The sequence below is a fragment of the Cyprinodon tularosa genome, unplaced genomic scaffold (genome assembly GCF_016077235.1).
Source record: "Cyprinodon tularosa strain WSP-4 unplaced genomic scaffold, ASM1607723v1 ctg217, whole genome shotgun sequence".
NCBI lineage: Eukaryota > Metazoa > Chordata > Actinopteri > Cyprinodontiformes > Cyprinodontidae > Cyprinodon > Cyprinodon tularosa.
In genome coordinates, this window is record NW_024038809.1 from 805,457 (window position 1) to 827,139 (window position 21,683).

Consider the following 21,683-nt stretch of genomic DNA (forward strand, 5'->3'; position numbering starts at 1 on the left):
CTTGTCCAGGGAAATAGATAGGCGCCGGGATGCGTTTGCGGTCAGCAAACTTCTTGTTTCGAATGGAGGTACATTCAAGGGCGGCTTTGGTCTGATCCCAGACTTTGCGGCACTGCTGAAGGTATGACCTGACGGATGGAAAGGTTGGATCAGGGAAGGAAGAGGGAAGGAGTGTGGGCTGATAACCTAGGGATGCCTCAAAGGGGGACAATCCAGTGGCTCCTGAAATGTGCGAGTTATGTGAGTACTCCACCCATGCAAGGAGCTGACTCCAGGAGGAGGGGTTGTGGGAGCAGACACAACGGAGGGTGTTCTCCAACTCTTGATTCAGCCTTTCGCACTGACCATTAGACTGGGGATGGAATCCAGATGTAAGTGAGACCTTAGCCCCCAGGCACTGACAGAAACGACGCCAAACTTGGGAAACAAACTGTGGGCCACGGTCAGACACAATTTCCGTCGGCAAGCCATGGAGTCTAAACACATGGTCGAACAAAAGTCTGGCAGTCTGGTGAGCAGATGGAAGTTTGTTCAGTGGTATCAGATGGCATGCCTTGGAGAACCTGTCGATGACGGTGAGGATGACCGTCTTGTGATTGGATGGGGGTAGACCAGTGACGAAATCCAGGGCTATGTGTGACCACGGACGACTAGGCGTGGGTAGAGGTTGGAGGAGGCCAGAAGGTGGTCTGCTGGAACATTTGTTGCGGGCACAGACAGGACAGGCAGAAACAAACTCAAAAACATCCCTGTTTAGGGACGGCCACCAGAAATATCGTCTGATGAAGGCGATGGTACGACTGGAGCCAGGGTGACCAGAGAACCTAGATGAATGCCCCCAGCGGATTACCTGGGAACGGACAGCAGAAGGGACATAGAGTCGGCGGGGAGGGCCGCCTCCAGGATCAGGTTCATTCTCCAGCGCCCGTTGAATCTGTTTCTCCAATCCCCAGGCGATCGCCCCAATGACGCAGGATTTGGGGATGATGGTCTCTGGATCAGTGGAATCAGGGGCGGCAGGAAACAGTCGGGACAGTGTGTCTGGTTTAACGTTTTTGGAGCCAGGGCGGTAGGTGATGGTAAAATGGAAACGTGAAAAAAAAAGTGCCCAACGGCTCTGACGAGAGTTCAGTCGTTTAGCAGACTGGATGTAGGAAAGGTTCTTATGATCTGTCCAGATAATAATTGGCAACTCTGTCCCCTCCAACCAGTGGCGCCACTCCTCCAGAGCCAGTTTAATGGCCAGCAGCTCACGATCTCCCACATCGTAGTTTTTCTCGGCTGGAGTGAAACGCCTAGAAAAGAAAGCACAGGGATGGAGCTTGCCATCAGAGACAGACATCTGGGACAGGATGGCCCCGACCCCGGTATCCGAGGCATCGACCTCCATGGTGAACTGGGCCAAAGGATCAGGGTAAACCAGGATGGGGGCTTTTGTGAACCTCTCCTTGAGGAAACTAAAAGCCTGATCGGCTCCAGGAGACCAAGTAAAGATTGTCTTGGTGGAAGTGAGGGCTGAGAGGGGCGAGGCAATGACACTATAGTCCTTGATAAACACTCTGTAGAAATTGGCAAACCCAAGGAAGCGTTGGAGGTCCTTTCGGGTCTTGGGTGTGGGCCAGTCGACCACAGCTTTGACTTTGGCTGGATCCGTCTTCACCTGTCCACCCTCAAAGATGAAGCCGAGGAAACTTATGGACTCACGGTGGAACTCACATTTTTCTGCCTTGACAAATAAACGGTTCTCTAGGAGCCGCTGGAGGACCTGGCGGACGTGCTGCCGATGTTGTTTGGGGTCTCTAGAGAAAATGAGGATGTCGTCTATGTAGACAAACACAAAATGATTAATGAAGTCTCTGAGTACATCATTTATGAGGGCTTGGAAGACAGCTGCGGCATTAGTCATGCCGAAAGGCATGACCAGATACTCGAAGTGGCCTATCGGTGTCTTGAAAGCCGTCTTCCACTCATCTCCCTCCCTGATACGGACCAGATGATAAGCGTTGCGGAGGTCCAGTTTGGTGAAGATTGTGGCTCCACGTACTGTATCAAAGGCTGAAGCCAGAAGGGGTAAGGAATATTTGTTTTTGATAGTTATCTGATTGAGGCCTCTGTAATCTATGCAGGGACGTAGTGTTTTATCTTTCTTTTGGACAAAGAAAAAACCTGCCCCAACAGGGGAGGATGATGGACGAATAATGCCCGCTTTCAGTGACTCTGCTATATATCTCTCCATAGCTCCCTGTTCAGAATGAGACAGTTTATAAAGACGGGCTGACGGCAGGGGGGCCCCTGGGAGGAGATCGATGGAACAATCGTAGGGACGATGAGGGGGGAGGCTTAGAGCTAGATCCTTGCTAAACACACGCCGGAGGTAAAGATAATCAGATGGAACTTGGGACAGATCAGGAGGAACCTCTGGGGAAACAGGGTCTACTGAAGAACGGGGAAGGGCTGACTGCAGACACGAAGCCAGACAACTGGTGCTCCATGTTTCAATTCGTGACTCCCTCCAATTAATTAGAGGGTTATGGGCTGCCAACCACGAATAGCCCAAAACAACAGGAGAGTGTTTGGTGGGAAATACAAAAAAAGAGAGGTCTTCATGATGATTACCAGAAGAAATGAATTTAAGGGGAAGTGTCTGATGGGTAATGGTGACTAGGGGGCTGCCGTCCAAAGCAACTACTGAGACTGGAGATGGTAACAAACGAACAGGTATGTGAAGTCTGTTAACCAAGGCTGGATCAATAAGATTCTGCTCTGAGCCTGAATCTATGAGGGCTGAGACCGGATGTTGTGACTCTTGGAAACAAATAACAGATTGTAAAAGAAACCAGGGAGCGGGGGTCTCAGAACACGCGCCCGCCAGTATCCCCTGGACTACTGGCGGGCTGGATCTTTTGGGCCGACGGGACAGTCAAAACGAAAATGCCCAGAGGTGCCACAGTAGAGGCACTGTTTAGCCCTCATACGCCTGTCTCTTTCTTCCGGGGACAGGTGAGCCCTGCCTAGTTGCATGGGTTCGTCCAACGGTTGGCTCTCTGGGAGAGCCGAACGGTAAGGAGGCGTGACCGAGGAGGGAGGGGCGAGGCGTCGCGCTGGAAGAGGGTCCTGTCCCCGTCTCTCACGGGCTCTTTCACGGAGCCGATCGTCCACCCGAATGGCTAGACCGATCAGTTCCTCTAGGTCTGATGGTTTGTCTCGGGTGGCTAATTCATCTTTTAATTTTTCAGTGAGTCCATTAAGAAACGCCGCTTTAAGAGCTAGGGCGTTCCAACCTGTCTGAGAAGCCAGGGTCCGGAACTCGACCGCAAAGTTGGCTACCGAGCGGCCTCCCTGTTTCAGAGACCACAGTCTCTTAGCAGCCTCCTCCTCGCTTAACGAGGAGGAGAACGTTCTTTTGAACCGAGCGAGGAAGTCAGCATAACTAAGACTGAGGATGCTCGTTTCATCAATAAATGACTCCGCCCAACTCAAGGCTCTATCTCTGAGGAGACCGACAACATAGGAAATCCTCCCAGCGTCATCTGGAAAAGACTGGGGGGAACGACAGAAGACTAAGGAGCACTGCAATAAGAAACCCCTGGACTTACTCAGCTCACCAAAGAAAGGTTCTGGAGAAGGCGCGGACACCCCGACACCAGAGGTCGAAGGCGGCGCGATATCAGCGGGAGGTTGGACAGCTGGGGGAGAAGGAGAGGTAGGTTGATTCATGCTTAATTGTCCTCTTAGGTCCTGAATCTCGTGAGTCAGTAAACTCATGGCTTGACAAAGTTGTGCCTGCTGTTGGCTCATAGATTGTAATAGAGCCTCATGCTGTCCTAGCAATAACCCCTGGTGGGAAACTGCGCTCTGAAGTTGCGCCCCTGAGTCAGGCTGGTCAGTTCTTTCTGTCTTGATAGAAAAGAACGACTCAGGATCAGAGCAACCACGGAGACAGACGGTTAGTTTTAACTGGTTTATTGTAAAGTGCTGGTAGACAGGTGATGACTGGTTTGGTATCTTCTGGCCTGCTTGGAGGGCGAAGGAGGTGGTCAGAAACAGCCTGTGGCAGTAAGAATGTGGAGAGCTCAAAACTCACAGAGTGGGAGGCTTGCCCGGAGCCAGGGGGGGTGAAGTCTGTGGTCCGGTGCAATCCAGCGGTTCCCTCAGTCTCTCTTGTGCAGATGGTTTTTGAGGGTGGACAGGCAGGCGATCAGAGGAGTCCAGCTCCCTGGCTTGTGATTTCTCTGGCTTGGATTTCAGGTTCTAAGGAGGAAAAGACAGAGACAAAATATCAGGTCTGGTTCGGATGAAACTTGGAAAGTTTTGTTGGGTCATGTACCACGCAGGAAGCGAGAAAGAACTGACGCCCTCCTCCTGGTCTCTGCTCCTTAAGAAGGGCTGAAATCAGCAGTGATGAGGAGCACCTGCCAGTCCACCCTGCAGAGAAGAGAGAGAGAGAGAGAGAGAGAGAGAGAGAGAGAGACAACCCATCCCTGAACCCAGGCCTGGAGCATGACACTAACGTTCTGCTCTCTCTGCTTTTTCTCATAGTAGCTTCATCTGGTCTGTTCCTGTTTGGCTGTGACTCCATCCTGGAGAGAAATATCAGCTGTGCTGCTGCCATCATCACCTTTGTTTCTAGATGTTGGAGCTTGGCCTTTTTTTCAGTGTGGTCCTGTTTCTCTGACTAACTGGATGTGCTCTCTTCATCCTCTGACATGGGAGCTGGTTCGGAGCTTGTCTGCCTGGCTGTGTGTTTCCTGGATGGGGCCGCCTTTTACAGCTGCTTTTTGTATCTATGCTTCTTTGTCTATGTCTGCTTCTGTCTCCTTGAACCCCAGTGGGCCTCAGCAGATGGCCGCTCACACTGAGCCTGGTTCTGCTGGAGGTTTCTTCCTGTTAAAAGGGAGTTTTTCCTCTCCACTGTCGCTACCAGCATGCTTAGTGTGAGGGATTGCTGAAGAGTCAATGAGTCGATGGAATCAGCTGGTTTTCCTTAGATAGAAAACTTTGATCAATCAATTTGACTGGATGATCTGGTGAACTGGAAAGTTCCTTGAGATGACATGTGTTGTTAATCAGCACTATAGAAATGAAATTGAGTTTGGAAAAGGTTATGTTGTCTCTAGTATTCAGCAGCTTAGCAGGTTACGCCTGCAGCAGAAGTTCTTTGTCCTCAGATGCTTCACTCTTCTGGTCTCTGGCATCTCAACCTTTCCTGAAAAACCAGAAATGTTGCAGAACGGTGTGTTTTTGCAGCAGTTTGGTTCAGGAGTCAGCCACCAACTCCACTCAGCCTCAGGAGAGACTCACAGTAAAGAGAGAGTCTATCAGTAGATTCCTTTGTCTGTAAGCAGCGTGGGGGGGTAGGATCAGATGTCCCTGTGGGAGTGTTCTTCCTCCGCTATCTCTTCCCTCTTCCTCCATTTGGTCCTCCTCATCTTCATTACCTCTTGCGATTTCTACATTATCAGTTTCAGCACTCTTCTTTCAAATTGCTCTATTGTTTTTTCATTGAAAAAAATACTCAAATAATAACCAATGTAGAAAGGGAGAGCGCTACAGCAGGGTTAAGTTCTGACATGCAGTCTGATGGACGAGGATGGTTGGTGCAAGGAGAAAGCCATGTAGAAAGCAAGATGAGAAGTCTGGTTTGCAGTTAGTCACAAGCCCCATGTTAAGAAACAAATGTGAAGAAGGCATTCTGGTCAGATAGGAGCAAAATGTGACAATTAACTGGTGGCGTCACCATTTGTTTAGGGATTCTTCATCAGGCACAGCAGGAATCTGAAGATGAAAGAAAATATGCTGAAATGACACAAGTTTGAGATGGAGGTCCGCCTTCCAACAAGACAGAAACCTTCAACATGCAGCATGACCTGAAAGGGAAGGAGTTATTTAAAGCATATTCATCTTGGAAAGGTAAAGTCAACATTTAAAGCTCCTCTCCATTGAGTTGCTGTGAATGACGGCTATAGCGTGTGTAGATGTTCAAATGTGGTTCTGAAAAACCCAGAAAACTCCTGCAGCTGTGGAGGCTGAAATTTCAGGGGGAAAATGTAGGTTTTTATTTAGAAGCAAAACAATGAGATGCTTCTTTTTCCTGCTTCACAGAGATGGGCTGCAATCACAAACAGTTCTAATGAAATGTATTTGCTTATGGTTGCAATGTAAGATCATATTGAGGAATTTTATAGGAAAAGTCCGGTCACGTTCAGAATACGAACTTCTTAAAGTACTTTAAGTATGAAATTATTAAATACTGTCCTCTAAATGATAAATATTTTTAATAGGAATAAATTGCATTTAAATATGCTTTACATTGTCAGTTTCACTATAGCTCTGGTGAATTTCAATGGTGAATACCTCTGGAAATCTTCAATGATTGTTGTTGATTGCAGATGTGTCTATTAGTTCCCATTGATTTAGCTTGTAAAGCGGGGAGAATGGCGCTAGGCTTACCGCACCGTGACGTCACTGCTGGAAGATGGCAGGAGGGAGGGGCTACTATATTTGGGCAAAAATGGCCGCTCCCAGACTCAGTGATTGTGTCGAAAAATTTTGTTTTCATTCTTTTTACTGATTACTCAATCCATTAAATCACTGCAAACGTTTTAGGTAGAGATGATGTCATCATCTATACCTCATGATCATCATCATGATCATCATCATAATCCATTGGTTTTTCCTTGCTGACTGGACTTTTACTTTAATAGATGTAGATTATTTTGACTGAAGTCCCTTAATATGATAACTCAGGTTAAATTAATTCTCTTAAAATGTTAACGTCTGAAGCAACCTGCTGTTTTTTTGGTCTAAAGTCTTAATTTGTTGTCTATTTGTTAACCAAGTGGTTCCCATGGTGTGTGTGAGGCGGAGAGGGGGGCATTGTGTGCATGATTGTTGGGGGGTTTGGGAAACACCATAATAGTCTAAATTTAATCCTAAATTCTCCACAGTCAAACATCACAGTTCCTATGGGCTCCTAACACACAGAGAGAGACAACTGGAGGCTCCCTCCAGTTGTCTCTCCTTAAAGCCTTATGAGTAAGTGGAGGGGGGGGGGGGGGGGGGGGGGGGTGTGTGGTGTGTAATGGGAGGTTCTCAGTGTCTGTCATATAAATGAGCCGCTGTCATCTTTAGTTTGCTTTGTCCTCCAGTTATTGCCAGGCTACCAGCTTCACTCTCCTGCAGACGTTCATCTTGGTCTTTTCGGTTCTGTCTGCAGACACCGTCCAACAGCAAACATGGAAGCCGTCAAAAAGAAGATGCTTATGCTGAAGTTGGACAAGGAGAATGCATTGGATCGAGCCGAACAAGCTGAGGCGGACAAGAAAGCAGCCGAGGAGAGGAGCAAACAGGTCAGTCAGGACAGCAGGTGGAGGTTCTGAATCACATACAGTACAGTGGAAATTCTCACCAATCCATTTAGGGCTTTTCAAACAGTTTCACTTTTTAAAAAAAGTCTAAAGGAGTGAAAACTAAAAGAAAAAAACACTTTATTAACAGGTCTTCCATTTTGTTACTGGAGAAAAAATAAAAAAGATTCTCAGTTTAATTCATTAAGAAACTGAACTTACCTCAAACACCAAAAAGTTCGTCCAACTTCATGGCTTAAAATGGGTTTTAGTGCTTTTAGAAAAATATTTAACACTGCAATATAGGTTAAACAGCATGCACTTATCTTTTTTAGTGATTTTAGAAAACAAAAAGCCTATTTAATGCAGTGTATCTATGGTTAACTTGTCACTCCATGTCTTTCCCAGCAGACCTCTGGTTAAAGCTGTAGATGTGACTGTTATCAGTTATTTTTGATAAAATCCTTCTGGAAACAACATCAGTGATTAGATAAACTTTTTTAAAACTTAAAAAACATTGAAAAGGTTTCACCACAACTTCAACATCTATAATATCTCTAATTAATCCCACCGCCCTCTAAAGCTTTTGATCTTTTACAGCATGAAGATGAGCTCCTGCAGATGCAGAAGAAGCTCAAGGGGACAGAGGATGAGCTGGATAAATACTCTGAAGCTCTGAAGGATGCCCAGGAAAAACTGGAGGTCGCCGACAAAAAGGCTGCTGATGTGAGTAACAGTCTTCAAAAAGCTGAGCGAAGAACGTTCTAGCAAGGATTTTCCTTCTGGGACACAGAGGAAGCGTACCTGTTTATAGTAATTACACTGAGTCTTAAAAAATGTTTTTTAGTTTCACAGATATGAGTTTGTCGGTGGAATCCAGTAGAGTCTTAAAAATAACCTGTCATCAAACTGGCAGCATCAACAATACGGATGATGTATTGCATGGTTCTATTAAAGGTTCTATTAAAACATCTCGCCTGGGCAGCCATGCCAACAAACGACCCCCCTTTTCAGAGGCATAGCCCAGTATTGCAGGCTAACAAAGAACCCCAAACTACTCTCCATTCCTAAGCGCCGGATCTGTTCTTCGGCTTAAATTTGCATGTTTAATTCTGACATTTAAATTAAAAAAGCTTCTTGGATGGGAAGCAAAACGTCTTCAAACTTGGAAACCAAGTCCGGTGGATTGCTTTTTAACTTTTTTGTAATTCTATCAAAGCTACATGAAGGTTTTGTCCGAGGCGGTGGATGTGAGATGTAAAGCACAGAAGCAGCTTGAATGCAGCGCTGCAAACTGAGCCCGTCTGATTCCTTTTCTCTCGGGTGCATTCCATTCTCGCCGGGCCCTGGATGGAAGCCTCACAGCTGTCGGGAGGATTCAGGGACCTATTTTGACTCTGATGTCACCTGCTCAGCCTTGACTGTAGGCTTAACAATGGCTCATGTCCATTTTTGGGGCTCCACTCATTCCTGTCAGGTCAATGATCAGCAACTGCTGGCGTTTCATAAGGCAAACATCATCGTCACCATTTAGCGGCGCTCCTGTAGTTTAACCAGAACTGTTTTCTCAGAGAGGTTTTCTGTAGTACTTCTGTTTTAACAGTTGTCTGACACTTTGTGCTCACCATGATCCGATCTACCTGGAGCTTCAGATTCTTATTAGTTTTTAAATAAACTTATCTTTTCAGTACTACTTACAGTTACTTTTCTCTGGCCGACAACAAAAAAACTGTGCAAATTGCCAAAATTGCTTCATTCCTCAACAAAAAATTGCATTTGATTGATTCTTTTTTTTATACAAGTCACATGATAGACAAACCAGCCGTTACGGTTGGAAAAAGAGATGAAGACAACAGGAAGTAGCAGGAAGATGATAGCAACATGTTATAGAATAAGCAAATGTATTCATGTCTGATTTTAATTTCTTATTTAATGGAAGCACAGATATGGTGAAATTATGTTTTTTTTTTCAATTAGCACAATATTGCCAAATTTTGGCGCGTATTTGTGATAAAACATTTTGTCTGGGTGAAAGGTGAATCATTTCTCATTGTCTTCTGTTGAAGAAACAGTCGTCACTAAGAGAATAGATGCAGACAATAAACAACTGATGCCTGGTTTCTTCACAGCAGGTCATTCGCAATATAAACGCTCTTTAGCAGTCAGGTAAAAACGCTGGTTTGCACCATGTTTCTCACTTCCCCGATTTGAACATGTAGATCTAAAGTAAAGCTGTAATCTGTTTAAAAACAATAATTTCATGATCCCAGCCTGCTGCTTTCTGTCAAGTTCCTGTCATTAGTAAAACAAATAAAAGTAATTTTCATTGTATTCATTGTAGTAACTGTGATGTAGTTAGGTTAAAGGCATACTATGCAACATTTTTCAGTTAATTAATGTGTTCCATAACGTTATGGATGATTAAATGAGTCATTTCAGGTCGAACAAAGGTTTTCTCGGCCGCCCTGGTGGTCTGTGGGGGAAATACTGCACTTGCAACTGCAGGAGCACCGACCCGCACCCACAGGCTCAGAAGTCTCGCGAGAGTCAGTCTTGCTTTACGGCGAGAACTGCTACACCCCCCAGTTAAAAGCATTCTCGTTGCTAGCACAGTGGCGATCTTTGTGCAGTTATGCTACGTTCACACCGGACGCAGCAAGAGCAGCAAAATCGCGTCTGCTGCTTCATTTTTGCTGCTTGTACCAGTTAGTACTGATGCTCTTCTGGCTGCGCGGTGCAAAAATGTGTCTGACGCGCGTTGGGCGGAGCTTCACTATCCTTTCTCTGCCTTGCAGCTATATTTGCTGTGATCAGTGGGAATAAAGTAGTTTTAATATGTTTTTAAGTGAGAAAATACACCTGAAAACGTAATCAGTGCAGTCAGTTCATTCAGATTATCATCCTCCCTTACAATATTTTTTCTGTCGGAGCCGCTCAGACCCCCACATACCAGGGATGCGCCGACAGTAGGAATCCCTTCATCAGCAGCCTCTGGCCGGGTCGTCTCCTTGCGGTTCACCACGGCGGCTGGTAGGTGTTTTTCATCTAAATAATCTAAACTGCAGGCAGCAGGATAATAAAATCGAACATATTCTGCCGGCAGATTTCTGCATTTTAAGTTAATTTAGGCGTCAATAAACTGTTTAAGAGGAGTGATAATAGCGCTCTGATCATCAGCGCTGTGTCTCTCTCCCTGCCAGCTCCCAGATCAGCTTCTCTGATTGGCTGACGCGGCCCGTCGAGCAGCAAAAATTCAATTTTTCCATCTCGAGCAGCAGCGCGTTTGCGGCGCGTCATGCGCTTCAGATGCCCGACGTGCTGCTTCAGCTGCTCAGACGCGCTGCGCCTGCTGCTCAAAACGCGCTGCGGGACCTTTTGCTGCGCCTTGACGCGCGTCAACCATTGACTTTGCATGTAAACTCGCTGCTTCTGTCGCGCCAGCTGCGTCCGGTGTGAACGCAGCATTAGTCATTCGTTGCGTTCGCCTCTCTGCTAAGCTCAAAACAACCGCGCCTGGCTTGACGGAGAAACCAGGAGAACAGCTGTGCATATTTACGACAGTGCACTTTTACTTTCGCCCTCTGGGGGGAGCCTCGCTGGAAAATCAACATCGGTTGCATAGTGTACCTTTAAAAGTCAGTGAGGGCCTACTTTTCAGAGATTCATAATAAGGAACGCTAAATAGAGTATTGGAAGTATTTTTTTGCACAAGCAATTGGGTTGGGTGATCTACAAAGATCGCTTCGCAAATATAATACATTATGACCTCCGCATCAGTTTGCTGCGGCCAATAAAATGATCAGATTGTGTTTGAGTGTTGCTTTAAAAAAGACGGGGTTCCAAGCCATGTAGTCGGAGGTAATAATGATGATAATTATCCAAGAAATGATAACGATAATAATACTAAATACTATCTGTAATGTACTTGTCACAAATCAGAACAGAAGGACCAAGTTTTCAGGCAAGACAGAGAGTGGTGCTCAAAAAGCGTTTATTCAAACAAAGGGCTGCAGACCTGCAGTAGCAGTGGGTAGGGCACCTGAGGCAGGAAACTCTGGACAGAGGAAAACACAGGTTAGTGACCACAATAATCTAACAGAGGAAGATTATGATTGTGAGTCACTAACCTGGTTTACAAGTTCAGTCTGTAGCCAGAGAACGAGGTAGGATCTAACCTGTTGGCTGCCAACAATATGAGGCAGGCGCCGCCCAGAGTGTCCCAGAAGCTGCAGCCCCAGAGAACATGCAGGAGTCTAAAGCCAGGTCAGGCAAACAGATCAGAAAAGGAAGGCTCAAAGATCCAGGAGGCCAAAACACAGTAGTTCAGGCAATCAGATCAGATGGGAACAGGCAGTCTCAGTGGTTGACTGCAAAAATGGTCTAGAAATAAGTAAAAATGTCTTAAATCAAGCATATTTACCCTTCATTTCATTTCACTTCATTTCATAGTAGGTAAATGGGATGATTTGCCAATGGAATGAGTATTTTTACTCTTAAAATAAGATTATTAGATAATATGCACTTGAAATAAGACAATGCAGTTGCTTTTTTTTATTTTAAATGTAAATTGTCTTGTTCCATTGGCAATGTATCTCACTTACCTCCTCAATTCAAGAACAAATGCACTTAGTTTAAGAAAAAATGACTTATGTAGATTTCCATTTTTTGCAGTGAGGTCAGGATCAGAAAATCAGAAACACAAAGGTTCTCTAACAACACTCTCACCACCAGCTAGGCAGAACAAGAATGAGAAGTGATGAGAAACCAGGCAGAGTTAGACAGGTGAATGCAATGAGTAATTAAGCCAGACATCACTGCCAAGATCATGACAGTACTTCATAGAAGTGGTCTAAATGTCAAAGTGCTACAAACCTTCTCAGAACGATAATAGATGTCCTTTATATTCAGAAAGTTATCTTTATAAGGGCTACAATTTCACCTCACAATCCCTCACATGCCCAGACCTTATCTGTCCTCATTTTAGCAGCATTACACAGACTTCTTTTAAAGTGATAAACAGAACCGGATATCAGTGAGAGAACATTGATGTGGGATAACAGCATTACAGAAAACTGCCAACTGATATTTACCATCTAATGGCAGCCAGAATCGACATGAGGAGGAAACCCATGAGATGGTGAACAAGCCCTACTTGTTAGAACAATATTTTAGACTTAATCTTCACCTGATGTCAGCTGATTTCACCTAAATGTAAGAGTGGATGGTAGTGGGTCAATAAATATACTGATCCACTAACATTCAAGCAATGAACAAGTTTCCCCCGTAATGTTTTGATTCGTTGTTGTAATCGTGTTTACAACAACTGCCGTTGGCTGTTTTGATATATATATTAGTTTGACTGAATATATACACTCAGCGGCCACTTTATTAGGTACCCCATGCTAGTAACGGGTTGGACCCCCTTTTGCCTTCAGAACTGCCTAAATTCTTCGTGGCATAGATTCAACAAGGTGCTGGAAGAATTCCTCAGGGAGTTTGGTCCATATTGACATGATGGCATCACACAGTTGCCGCAGATTTGTCGGCTGCACATCCATGATGCGAATCTCCCGTTCCACCACATCCCAAAGATGCTCTATTGGATTGAGATCTGGTGACTGTGGAGGCCATTTGAGTACAGTGAACTCATTGTCATGTTCAAGAAACCAGTCTGAGATGATTCCAGCTTTATGACATGGCGCATTATCCTGCTGAAAGTAGCCATCAGAAGTTGGGTACATTGTGGTCATAAAGGGATGGACATGGTCAGCAACAATACTCAGGTAGGCTGTGGCGTTGCAACGATGCTCAATTGGTACCAAGGGGCCCAAAGAGTGCCAAGAAAATATTCCCCACACCATGACACCACCACCACCAGCCTGAACCGTTGATACAAGGCAGGATGGATCCATGCTTTCATGTTGTAGACGCCAAATTCTGACCCTACCATCCGAATGTCGCAGCAGAAATCGAGACTCATCAGACCAGGCAACGTTTTTCCAATCTTCTATTGTCCAATTTCCATGAGCTTGTGCAAATTGTAGCCTCAGTTTCCTGTTCTTAGCTGAAAGGAGTGGCACCCAGTGTGGTCTTCTGCTGCTGTAGCCCATCTGCCTCAAAGTTCCACGTACTGTGCGTTCAGAGATGCTCTTCTGCCCACCTTGGTTGTAACGGGTGGTTATTTGAGTCACTGTTGCCCTTCTATCAGCTCCAACCAGTCTGGCCATTCTCCTCTGACCTCTGGCATCAACAAGGCATTTCGGCCCACAGAACTGCCGCTCACTGGATGTTTTTTCTTTTTCGGACCATTCTCTGTAAACCCTAGAGATGGTTGTGCGTGAAAATCCCAGTAGATCAGCAGTTTCTGAAATACTCAGACCAGTCCTTCTGGCACCAACAATCATGCCACGTTCAAAGTCACTCAAATCACCTTTCTTCCCCATACTGATGCTCGCTTTGAACTGCAGGAGATTGTCTTGACCATGTCTACATGCCTAAATGCACTGAGTTGCCACCATGTGATTGGCTGCTTAGAAATTAAGTGTTAACGAGCAGTTGGACAGGTGTACCTAATAAAGTGGCCGGTGAGTGTATATATATATATATATATAGAGGGTGCTACTGCTGCTGTTTGTGAGACGATGAAATAACGTATTCACTTTCTGTTTTAACTGCTGAGCTAAGTTCTGGTGTTGTTCAGGCTTTCTCCATCTGAATTACTTAATTTTTTTCTGTGATATCTCCAACTGTCCAGAGGCACTTTGAAACAAAGCGCCCTCTGAGCACTTAATGCTTTCACACAGTCATATTTCTGGTAGTAAAATTCAGTTTCTGGTAGTGTAAATTTAATCAAGAAAATCTATTATAGGAGTTTTATAAGGAATCTGATTTTGACTTGGAATAATCCTATTTATGTAATCTACAAATGAAACAAGAGAGGAGCATGCTTTAATAAATGTCAAAACAGCCTGCCATACTAGACTAATTTCTCTTTTTTTAGACACGTTCTCTAATATTAAATTCTGCATTAAAACACCTGGTTTCAGTGGTGTGAAATAGTAAGGAAATATACAACACCAAAGTGGAAATATATAAATATTAGGGATGCACGATATAACCAGCCCCGTATCGGCCTTAAAACTGAATATCGGACATCGGCCACCCCACCGATATTTAACCCGATATTTGATCAGCTTCTGAGTTTCTAAAGTCTAAAAAAAATAATAAATACTACTTCTTCTTCGTCCTCAAAAACTTCTTTTTTACAGACTTAAAAACTTCTAAAGACGAGGGAAAAAATATTGATACATTAAAATATCCCAATATCTTCATATGCTGATATATTGCCATTTAAAAACACCATATCAATCTCTTTTACTAATGAAATATTGCTATATGTCATCGTTATGCTACGAAATCCCCCGAAAATTCACCAAATGTTGCCATATTTTTATATGTTGATATATTGACGCGGCATCGATCTATTTTACTAACAAAATCTCAACAGAATTTGCAAAATATCACGAGAGTTTGTAACAGAACGATGAAATTTCACGAGATTTTTAAAGTAAAATAGATCGATACCGCGTTTTTAAAAATCAATTTGATATCAGCATATGAAAATATATTTGAGTATATTATTTTTCAAAGTGTCAGAAATGGATAACAAAACTGCTATTTTCAATGACTACTTATTTTTGTCCAGCTTTAACATCGGTATCGATATCGGTTATCGGCTACATGAGTTTTAAAATATCGGCATATCGGATATCGGCCAAAATCCCAATATCGTGTATCCCTAATAAATATTAATACATCAAATAAAAAAGGTTTGAAATGAAGCTTTGGATGATTTTCTTCTTGACATCCAGCTGAAGCAAGACAGCCTCAACAGAAGTAGACATGACCGACCGTATGTAAAGAGATGCAGATGTTAAATCTGGGTTTTGAACCTGAAAACTTTCTGTGTCAGATAGTAAACGTTTGTTCAGCTGATTTTGCTTGAATGTTTGAATCTCCATGTTTTGAACCCAGGCGGAGGCAGAAGTGGCTTCCCTGAACAGACGCATCCAGCTGGTGGAGGAGGAGTTGGACCGGGCTCAGGAGAGACTGGCAACAGCTCTGCAGAAACTGGAGGAAGCTGAGAAGGCGGCCGATGAGAGCGAGAGGTGACGTCTAACCAGGATTTTTATAGATGTTTTAATCCCTTTTGTTATGGATGGAAACCAGTCCTTCCATGTGGAACAGAGTCAGGCTGGGACATAGAAAACCATATCAGATGCAGTCAGTAGTGATGTTATTTTACACATCAAAGATCGGTTTGGTTTCTTTTTAAAACTCTGCTTCATCAGGTTTTACTGAGTAAATAAAAAAACGACTGAAAGAAAAACCTGCCGTATTCATCCAGGATAGTAAATTATATTTTATGCAAAGTTAAATTTTAAATTCATGTAACACTTGCAGAAAACATATATTAGAATATGAGTGAGGTTATTAGGAGGCCTATAATGATGCCTTGTTGGAGCTTTTGAAATTGCCAAGGTGGACTAGTGCAAGTGAGATGTTTTTCACTGAAGAATCTTTACCTTACATTCTACTTTACAAAAGTTAATGTATAATTTTATCTGAAGGATAAATGCATCTGGCAATGAAATTATTTTGTCATTTACTGACACCACAATAAGTGCAATCCAATACCAAAAGGCTGTCTGTCTATCTACACTACAAAAAAACAATCTAGAAATATGTCAACACAGTTTATCTAGCCTTAGTTTGAGTAGGTACATAAAACGATTTCCCAATGAAATTAATACTTTTACTCTTAAAATAATATAATTAGATCATATGCACTTGAAATAAGAAAATGCAATTATTCTTTTCTTATTCTAAATGTAACAAGTCCTGTTCCATTGGCAAAGTTTCCTACTTACCTTCTCAAGTCAAGACAAAACGTGTTTTTTTTTTTTTATTAAAATAAATATTCAATAAATAAAAATAACTAAAATAATAATAAAAAAAATTAATAAATAAAAAAAGATAATAAAAAAATATAAAAAATAAAAATAATAATAAAAAAATTAAATAAATAAAAAAATAAAAAACTGCTGGTCAAAATTAAAATTGTTCCCAGTGTTTCCATTTATCTATTACAGAGATAGGAAGTAACGAAGTACAAATACTTCGTTACTGTACTCCAGTAGATTTTTCTGATATTTTTACTTTACTTTACTACTTATTTTTATGGCAACTTTTTACTTCTACTCCTTACATTTTTACACAAATATCTGTACTTTCTACTCCTTACATTTTTAAAAATTGGCTCGTTACTTTAGTTTTGAATCATTTCAGTGGAGTTACCGTTATTATTTTTCACGTCATCAATACCAAATTCAATCTAATTGGATGGGAATCTACGTTGCATTTGACGCACCACTACAAGATGAATCGACAGATTCGGCGGTATTCATTGGCGGCAAATCATTGCAGCTTGGTGGCGGTGGCGTTAGCATAGTAGCATGGACGACGAGAAGATTGAAAATGAACACAACGGAGATCTAGTCCTATTGGCAGACATCCATTTAAAATGTAGGCAACGGCATGAAAAAAGTGGTTTCTACTTTTACTTTTATACTTAAAGTAAATTTACAAGCCTGTACTTTGTTACTTTTACTTGAGTAAAGAAGTTTAATCAGTACTTCCACTTTTACCAGACTATTTTTTAACACAAGTATCTGTACTTTTACTCAAGTACAGAAAGTGAGTACTTTTGCCATCTCTGATCTATTATAATCCTTGGGATAGAAAGGCAGTGTTAGAAACTAAATGCTTGTTTCTATGTAAGAATGTGACCTTTCACCTCTTTGTGTGAAAAATAAACAGCTGTCTTTGTGCAAAGAATGTTATTATAAACCTGAGTTTATGATTTAAGTCACCACTCCCAGCCCCCACCCAAAGATTCTTATTACGGAATCTGTAAGGTCTTATTGCTCAGCGCTACGCTCACTGATCTGGTGTCTCACTGAATTCAGGGATCCAATGATTTTTCACTCTTTTGAAAAAAGTAAAGGTGCTGCAGAAGGTCTGGTTCCCAGAGGTGGTGGTCTGGTGTAGTCCAAGCATCTCCTGCATGGAACCCCTAAATAAGCTGGATGGTTGATGTTTCCCCGTCCATCAGAAGGGATCAAGTCTGAACACAACAAAAAGTATCTCAAAGTGCAAAATTAAGATTTTATAAAATTCGGTCAGTTTGTGTGTTCATGCTAAGAATGGACCATATAGAGTAGAAGTAACGGCACAATATTTTTATTTTTTTGTGACCCGAGTCTCTGTCCCAGAGCGAGATGACAGCCAAGCAAACCATTATGGTTGTTACCGCTTCACATAAATAGGGGATTTAGAGCCAACAAGCCATCTCTATGTCATGCATTTGTTCCGCCCAGCCACTGAACCAACACACAGGGGCGGATTTAGGAAATGTGGGGCCCTAGGCAAAGACAGGCAGGGGGCCCTCTGAATGGAGAAGACAACACATAAATCAGACCCATTCTCCAGATAGAGAAATGTTAATAGAATAGACATCCATTATCTGTTCTAGGTTGTGTCCCTCTCTTCTTGTCCCTTTTCTTCTTGTTTTCCTCTCTATGTTTTGTACTCAGCTGACTTTTCATGCTGTCTCTAAAGGAATGAAAGATTTTTTCCAAGCACTAAGCTCACTTAGCTGATTGCTCCTTCCTGTGTTTCCAAAAAGGCCAAAGTAAATAACCCAGTCCTTCTTTTCACTGTAGACAAGCCATGATCTGCTTATCTGTTCTCCATTTTTCATTTGGATGAAATAATAGCTGCATGAATCATGACAGCAGACAAGATAGAGGAGAGCAGGAGGCGGGGTTACCAATCTACTCGCTCTGGAGAGCAGAGTTCGCTGCTTTTAGATGTTGTCTCCAAAGTCTCCAGTAGCAGAAAAAAGTCTCTAGATTTGGCGCTAGGAGCTTTTTAGAAATCAAAGTGCTAGAGGGGTCTGAAAAGTGGCTAAATATAGCGACTAAAGCGCTAAGTTGGCAACACTGCTCTTTGCATGGTTTGTTTTCAAATGGTTTGCTGCTGTCTGTTTGGACCTTTTGAACATGTGCAGCAAATGGACTGATCCAATATGGTGGACACTGAAGGGGGGGGCTGAGACACACTTAATATTATCAGCGTTCTGATGGCATTTTAGACAAAAGATTTTTCATCAACAACATAATTAATGTTCAAAAATAAGGAATAGTTGTATTTACAACACATGGAAACAGAGTTTTAAGGGCCCCCCCTGGAACTAGTATTGCCAAATGGTAAATCCCCCCCCTGCCAACACATGACCTAGAGATGACTTCTTGGCTCCAGATCCCCCATCTCTGTCGCTTGTCACAGTTTTATATATATATATATATATATATATATATATATATATATATATATATATATATATATATATATATATATATATATATATATATATATAAAAAACTTTATTTAAATGTAAAGCCAGATAGCATCAAGCCTCTACAAGTTTCCCAACTGCAACACTTTCATTAAAGTATTGCTCCATTACTGCTCCCTGCTACTTCCACTTCATGTTTATTACGGCCACTTCTAACCTGAATGTGTAAAGACATCAAGCTTTGCATCACCTGGCTGATTCAATACAATGGATGCAAATGCATCTTGTTGCTTCTTTCGGGGGGGAGATTTTAAAAGCAAGGCGATGAATACGATTTTGGTAAATTGATTGTACTAAATGAGAGATGTGATGCGTTCTCTCTGCAGAGGCATGAAGGTGATTGAAAACAGGGCCCTAAAAGATGAAGAGAAGATGGAACTCCAGGAGATTCAACTGAAAGAGGCCAAACACATCGCAGAAGAAGCTGATCGCAAATACGAGGAGGTGATTTTTCTTTACTTTAATGTCTCTAAACAAAGAAAATTATGCTAATTCATGGCCTGTAAGGAAACCATTTTATTTAGCCGGCTCTTTTTGTGTGCTCTAACTAACAGAGTGAGCATACTTTGTTACCTATATGTAGGAAATCAAGCTAACTGTCATATGATCTGCTTTTTTCAGGTGGCTCGTAAGCTGGTGATTGTAGAAGGAGAGCTGGAGCGGACAGAGGAGAGGGCAGAACTGGCTGAGGCGTAAGTATCTGAAAGCTAAAGGGATAAAACGCTGACCTTTGATCAGAACCGGGGAAGACAGGCTGGTTCTATCAACCAACAAGGCTGCCATGTTGAACTGCATCCTAATACCATGAAGGAGTTGATCCATGTCAGCAGCATCCATGAGCCACAACATCCACATGGAAACTATTCTTAATTCATTTAGAAATTTGAAGCAACCACAAACCCAGAGTCTTCAATGGAGACCGTGGCCGTTTCTCAGATCACAAGACTGCGAGTACGGACTCGTGTTCTCGCCAAGTATGTTCTTGACAAGAACACAGGAAAGTCTGGACTCTAGAAGAATGGCAGTGCACAGAATAAATCTGGGTCAAACAAACCAGAAGCATACTCCGGTACGCTTCTGTTTCAATTTATGTTGAATTTGGATTTAAAGCTGGTCTGGAGCTGCATTTCACTAGCCTGAAATCCTACTCAATTCTAGTCAGAATGAGTCTGATGCTGCTCCATAGAGCTGTGATTATGGGGCGTGTTTTGAACGAACCAGGAAAAAAAATGCCTCTGCACTCAATTGGATAGACCTACAACCAATAAGAGCAACGGAGTGCATGACGTATGTTAAGCGAGGGATAGTTGTTTTCAACAAAAATCAAAGCGTGCAGTTGCACGCCTAGAATAAGAAGATGAGCGTGAACGATTTTTGCCGGTGTTGCAAAAAGAACCTGAGGATACAAGGAGTCATTCAACACACGAACCTCATTTTTAAGAAAAACAGTAAAGGCGAATGCACATACGATCAAGTTCTCCATTTAGGATTACAACTCTACAAAACGTCAAATAAATCGCATCGCATTTGTCGGTCCTGTCAAAACGTTATAACACGGTTGGAACGCGACATGCTTGTGTTAAAAAAAATGGGCAGAGGACGAAGGAGACCAGCTGGAAGAACCGTCTTCATGCCTTGATCGCGTTTCTCTGTTCCTCTTTTAAAATTAATTTGCTGTCGATATCTTCTAGAACAGACCTAATAGCAGAATCTACTCACCTCAACTCTCCGGCGGCAGCCATTGTTGTTGTCACCCAAGCGTGCTTTGGTGACGTGGTTGATTACGTTACTGTTGATCATCTGTCCATCATCGTATAAAGCCCGCCCTGACAATTTCATTGGCCCGCCAGATATTGGGCGATCATACTCGCGCTACTATTGAGCAATGCCAGACCGAACTTCCTGACCTCCAACGTTGTGGGCGGGACTAAGTTCAGAATGCCACCCAGGCTAGCATTTCACTAGCCTGACGTAGTCCGACTCAATTCTAGTCAGAATGAGTCTGATGCTGCTCCATAGAGCTGTGATTATGGGGCGTGTTTCGAACGTACCAGGAAAAAAAATGCCTCTGCACTCAATTGGATAGACCTACAACCAATAAGAGCAACGGAGTGCGTGACGTATGTTAAGCGACGCATAGTTGTTGTCAACAAAAATCAAAGCGTGCAGTTGCACGCCTAGAATAAGAAGATGAGCCTTGATCGCGTTTCTCTGTTCCTCTTTTAAAATTAATTTGCTGTCGATATCTTCTAGAACAGACCTAATAGCAGAATCTACACACCTCAACTCTCCAGCGGCAGCCATTGTTGTTGTCACCCAAGCGCGCTTTGGTCACGTGGTTGATTACGTTACTGTTGATCATCTGTCCATCATCGTATAAAGCCCGCCCTGACAATTTGATTGGATCGCCAGAGGGTGGGCGATCATACTCGCGCTACTATGGAGCAGAGCCAGACCGAACTTCCCGACCTCAAACGTTGTGGTCGGGACTAAGTTCGGAATGGCACCCAGGCCAGCATTTCACCCCCTGTTGTTAATAGTCTCTAGATCAGGGGTCACCAACGCGGTGCCCGTGGGCACCAAGGTGCCCTCAAGGACCACATGGGGGTCCCTCAGAGTCTTCTAAATAAAGAACAACCCACCAGTGGGCTAAGTTTGACATTTTATTTTATTCTGTTGCTCTTCTTTGTAATCATTTATAGAGATTTCAAAAATCACAATGTCTAAATAAACTTAAAAAATAACAGAAACAATAAAAATAAGTTGATAATATACAAAGTTTAGGCTAACGCTAACCCTTGCAGCTCATGGGTCAGTAATGGTCGCCCTTCCTGCGTCTCGGTACCCTTGAAGTGGCC

At 43.0% G+C, this 21,683-nt stretch overlaps 1 protein-coding gene across 2 annotated transcripts in view; it reads left to right on the forward strand.

Annotated features, from left to right (window-relative positions):
* The first annotated feature begins 7,124 nt into the window (after window positions 1-7,124).
* tpm3 (tropomyosin 3) overlaps window positions 7,125-21,683 on the forward strand; it is a 29,952-nt gene continuing 15,393 nt past the window's right edge. For both annotated transcript variants that reach the window (XM_038285922.1, XM_038285923.1), the window contains exons 1-5: window positions 7,125-7,349; window positions 7,947-8,072; window positions 15,381-15,514; window positions 19,152-19,269; window positions 19,447-19,517. In XM_038285922.1, coding sequence (XP_038141850.1) covers window positions 7,236-7,349; window positions 7,947-8,072; window positions 15,381-15,514; window positions 19,152-19,269; window positions 19,447-19,517 — 563 coding nt within the window. In that variant the 5' untranslated portion in view covers window positions 7,125-7,235. The remainder of the gene's footprint in view (window positions 7,350-7,946; window positions 8,073-15,380; window positions 15,515-19,151; window positions 19,270-19,446; window positions 19,518-21,683) is intronic.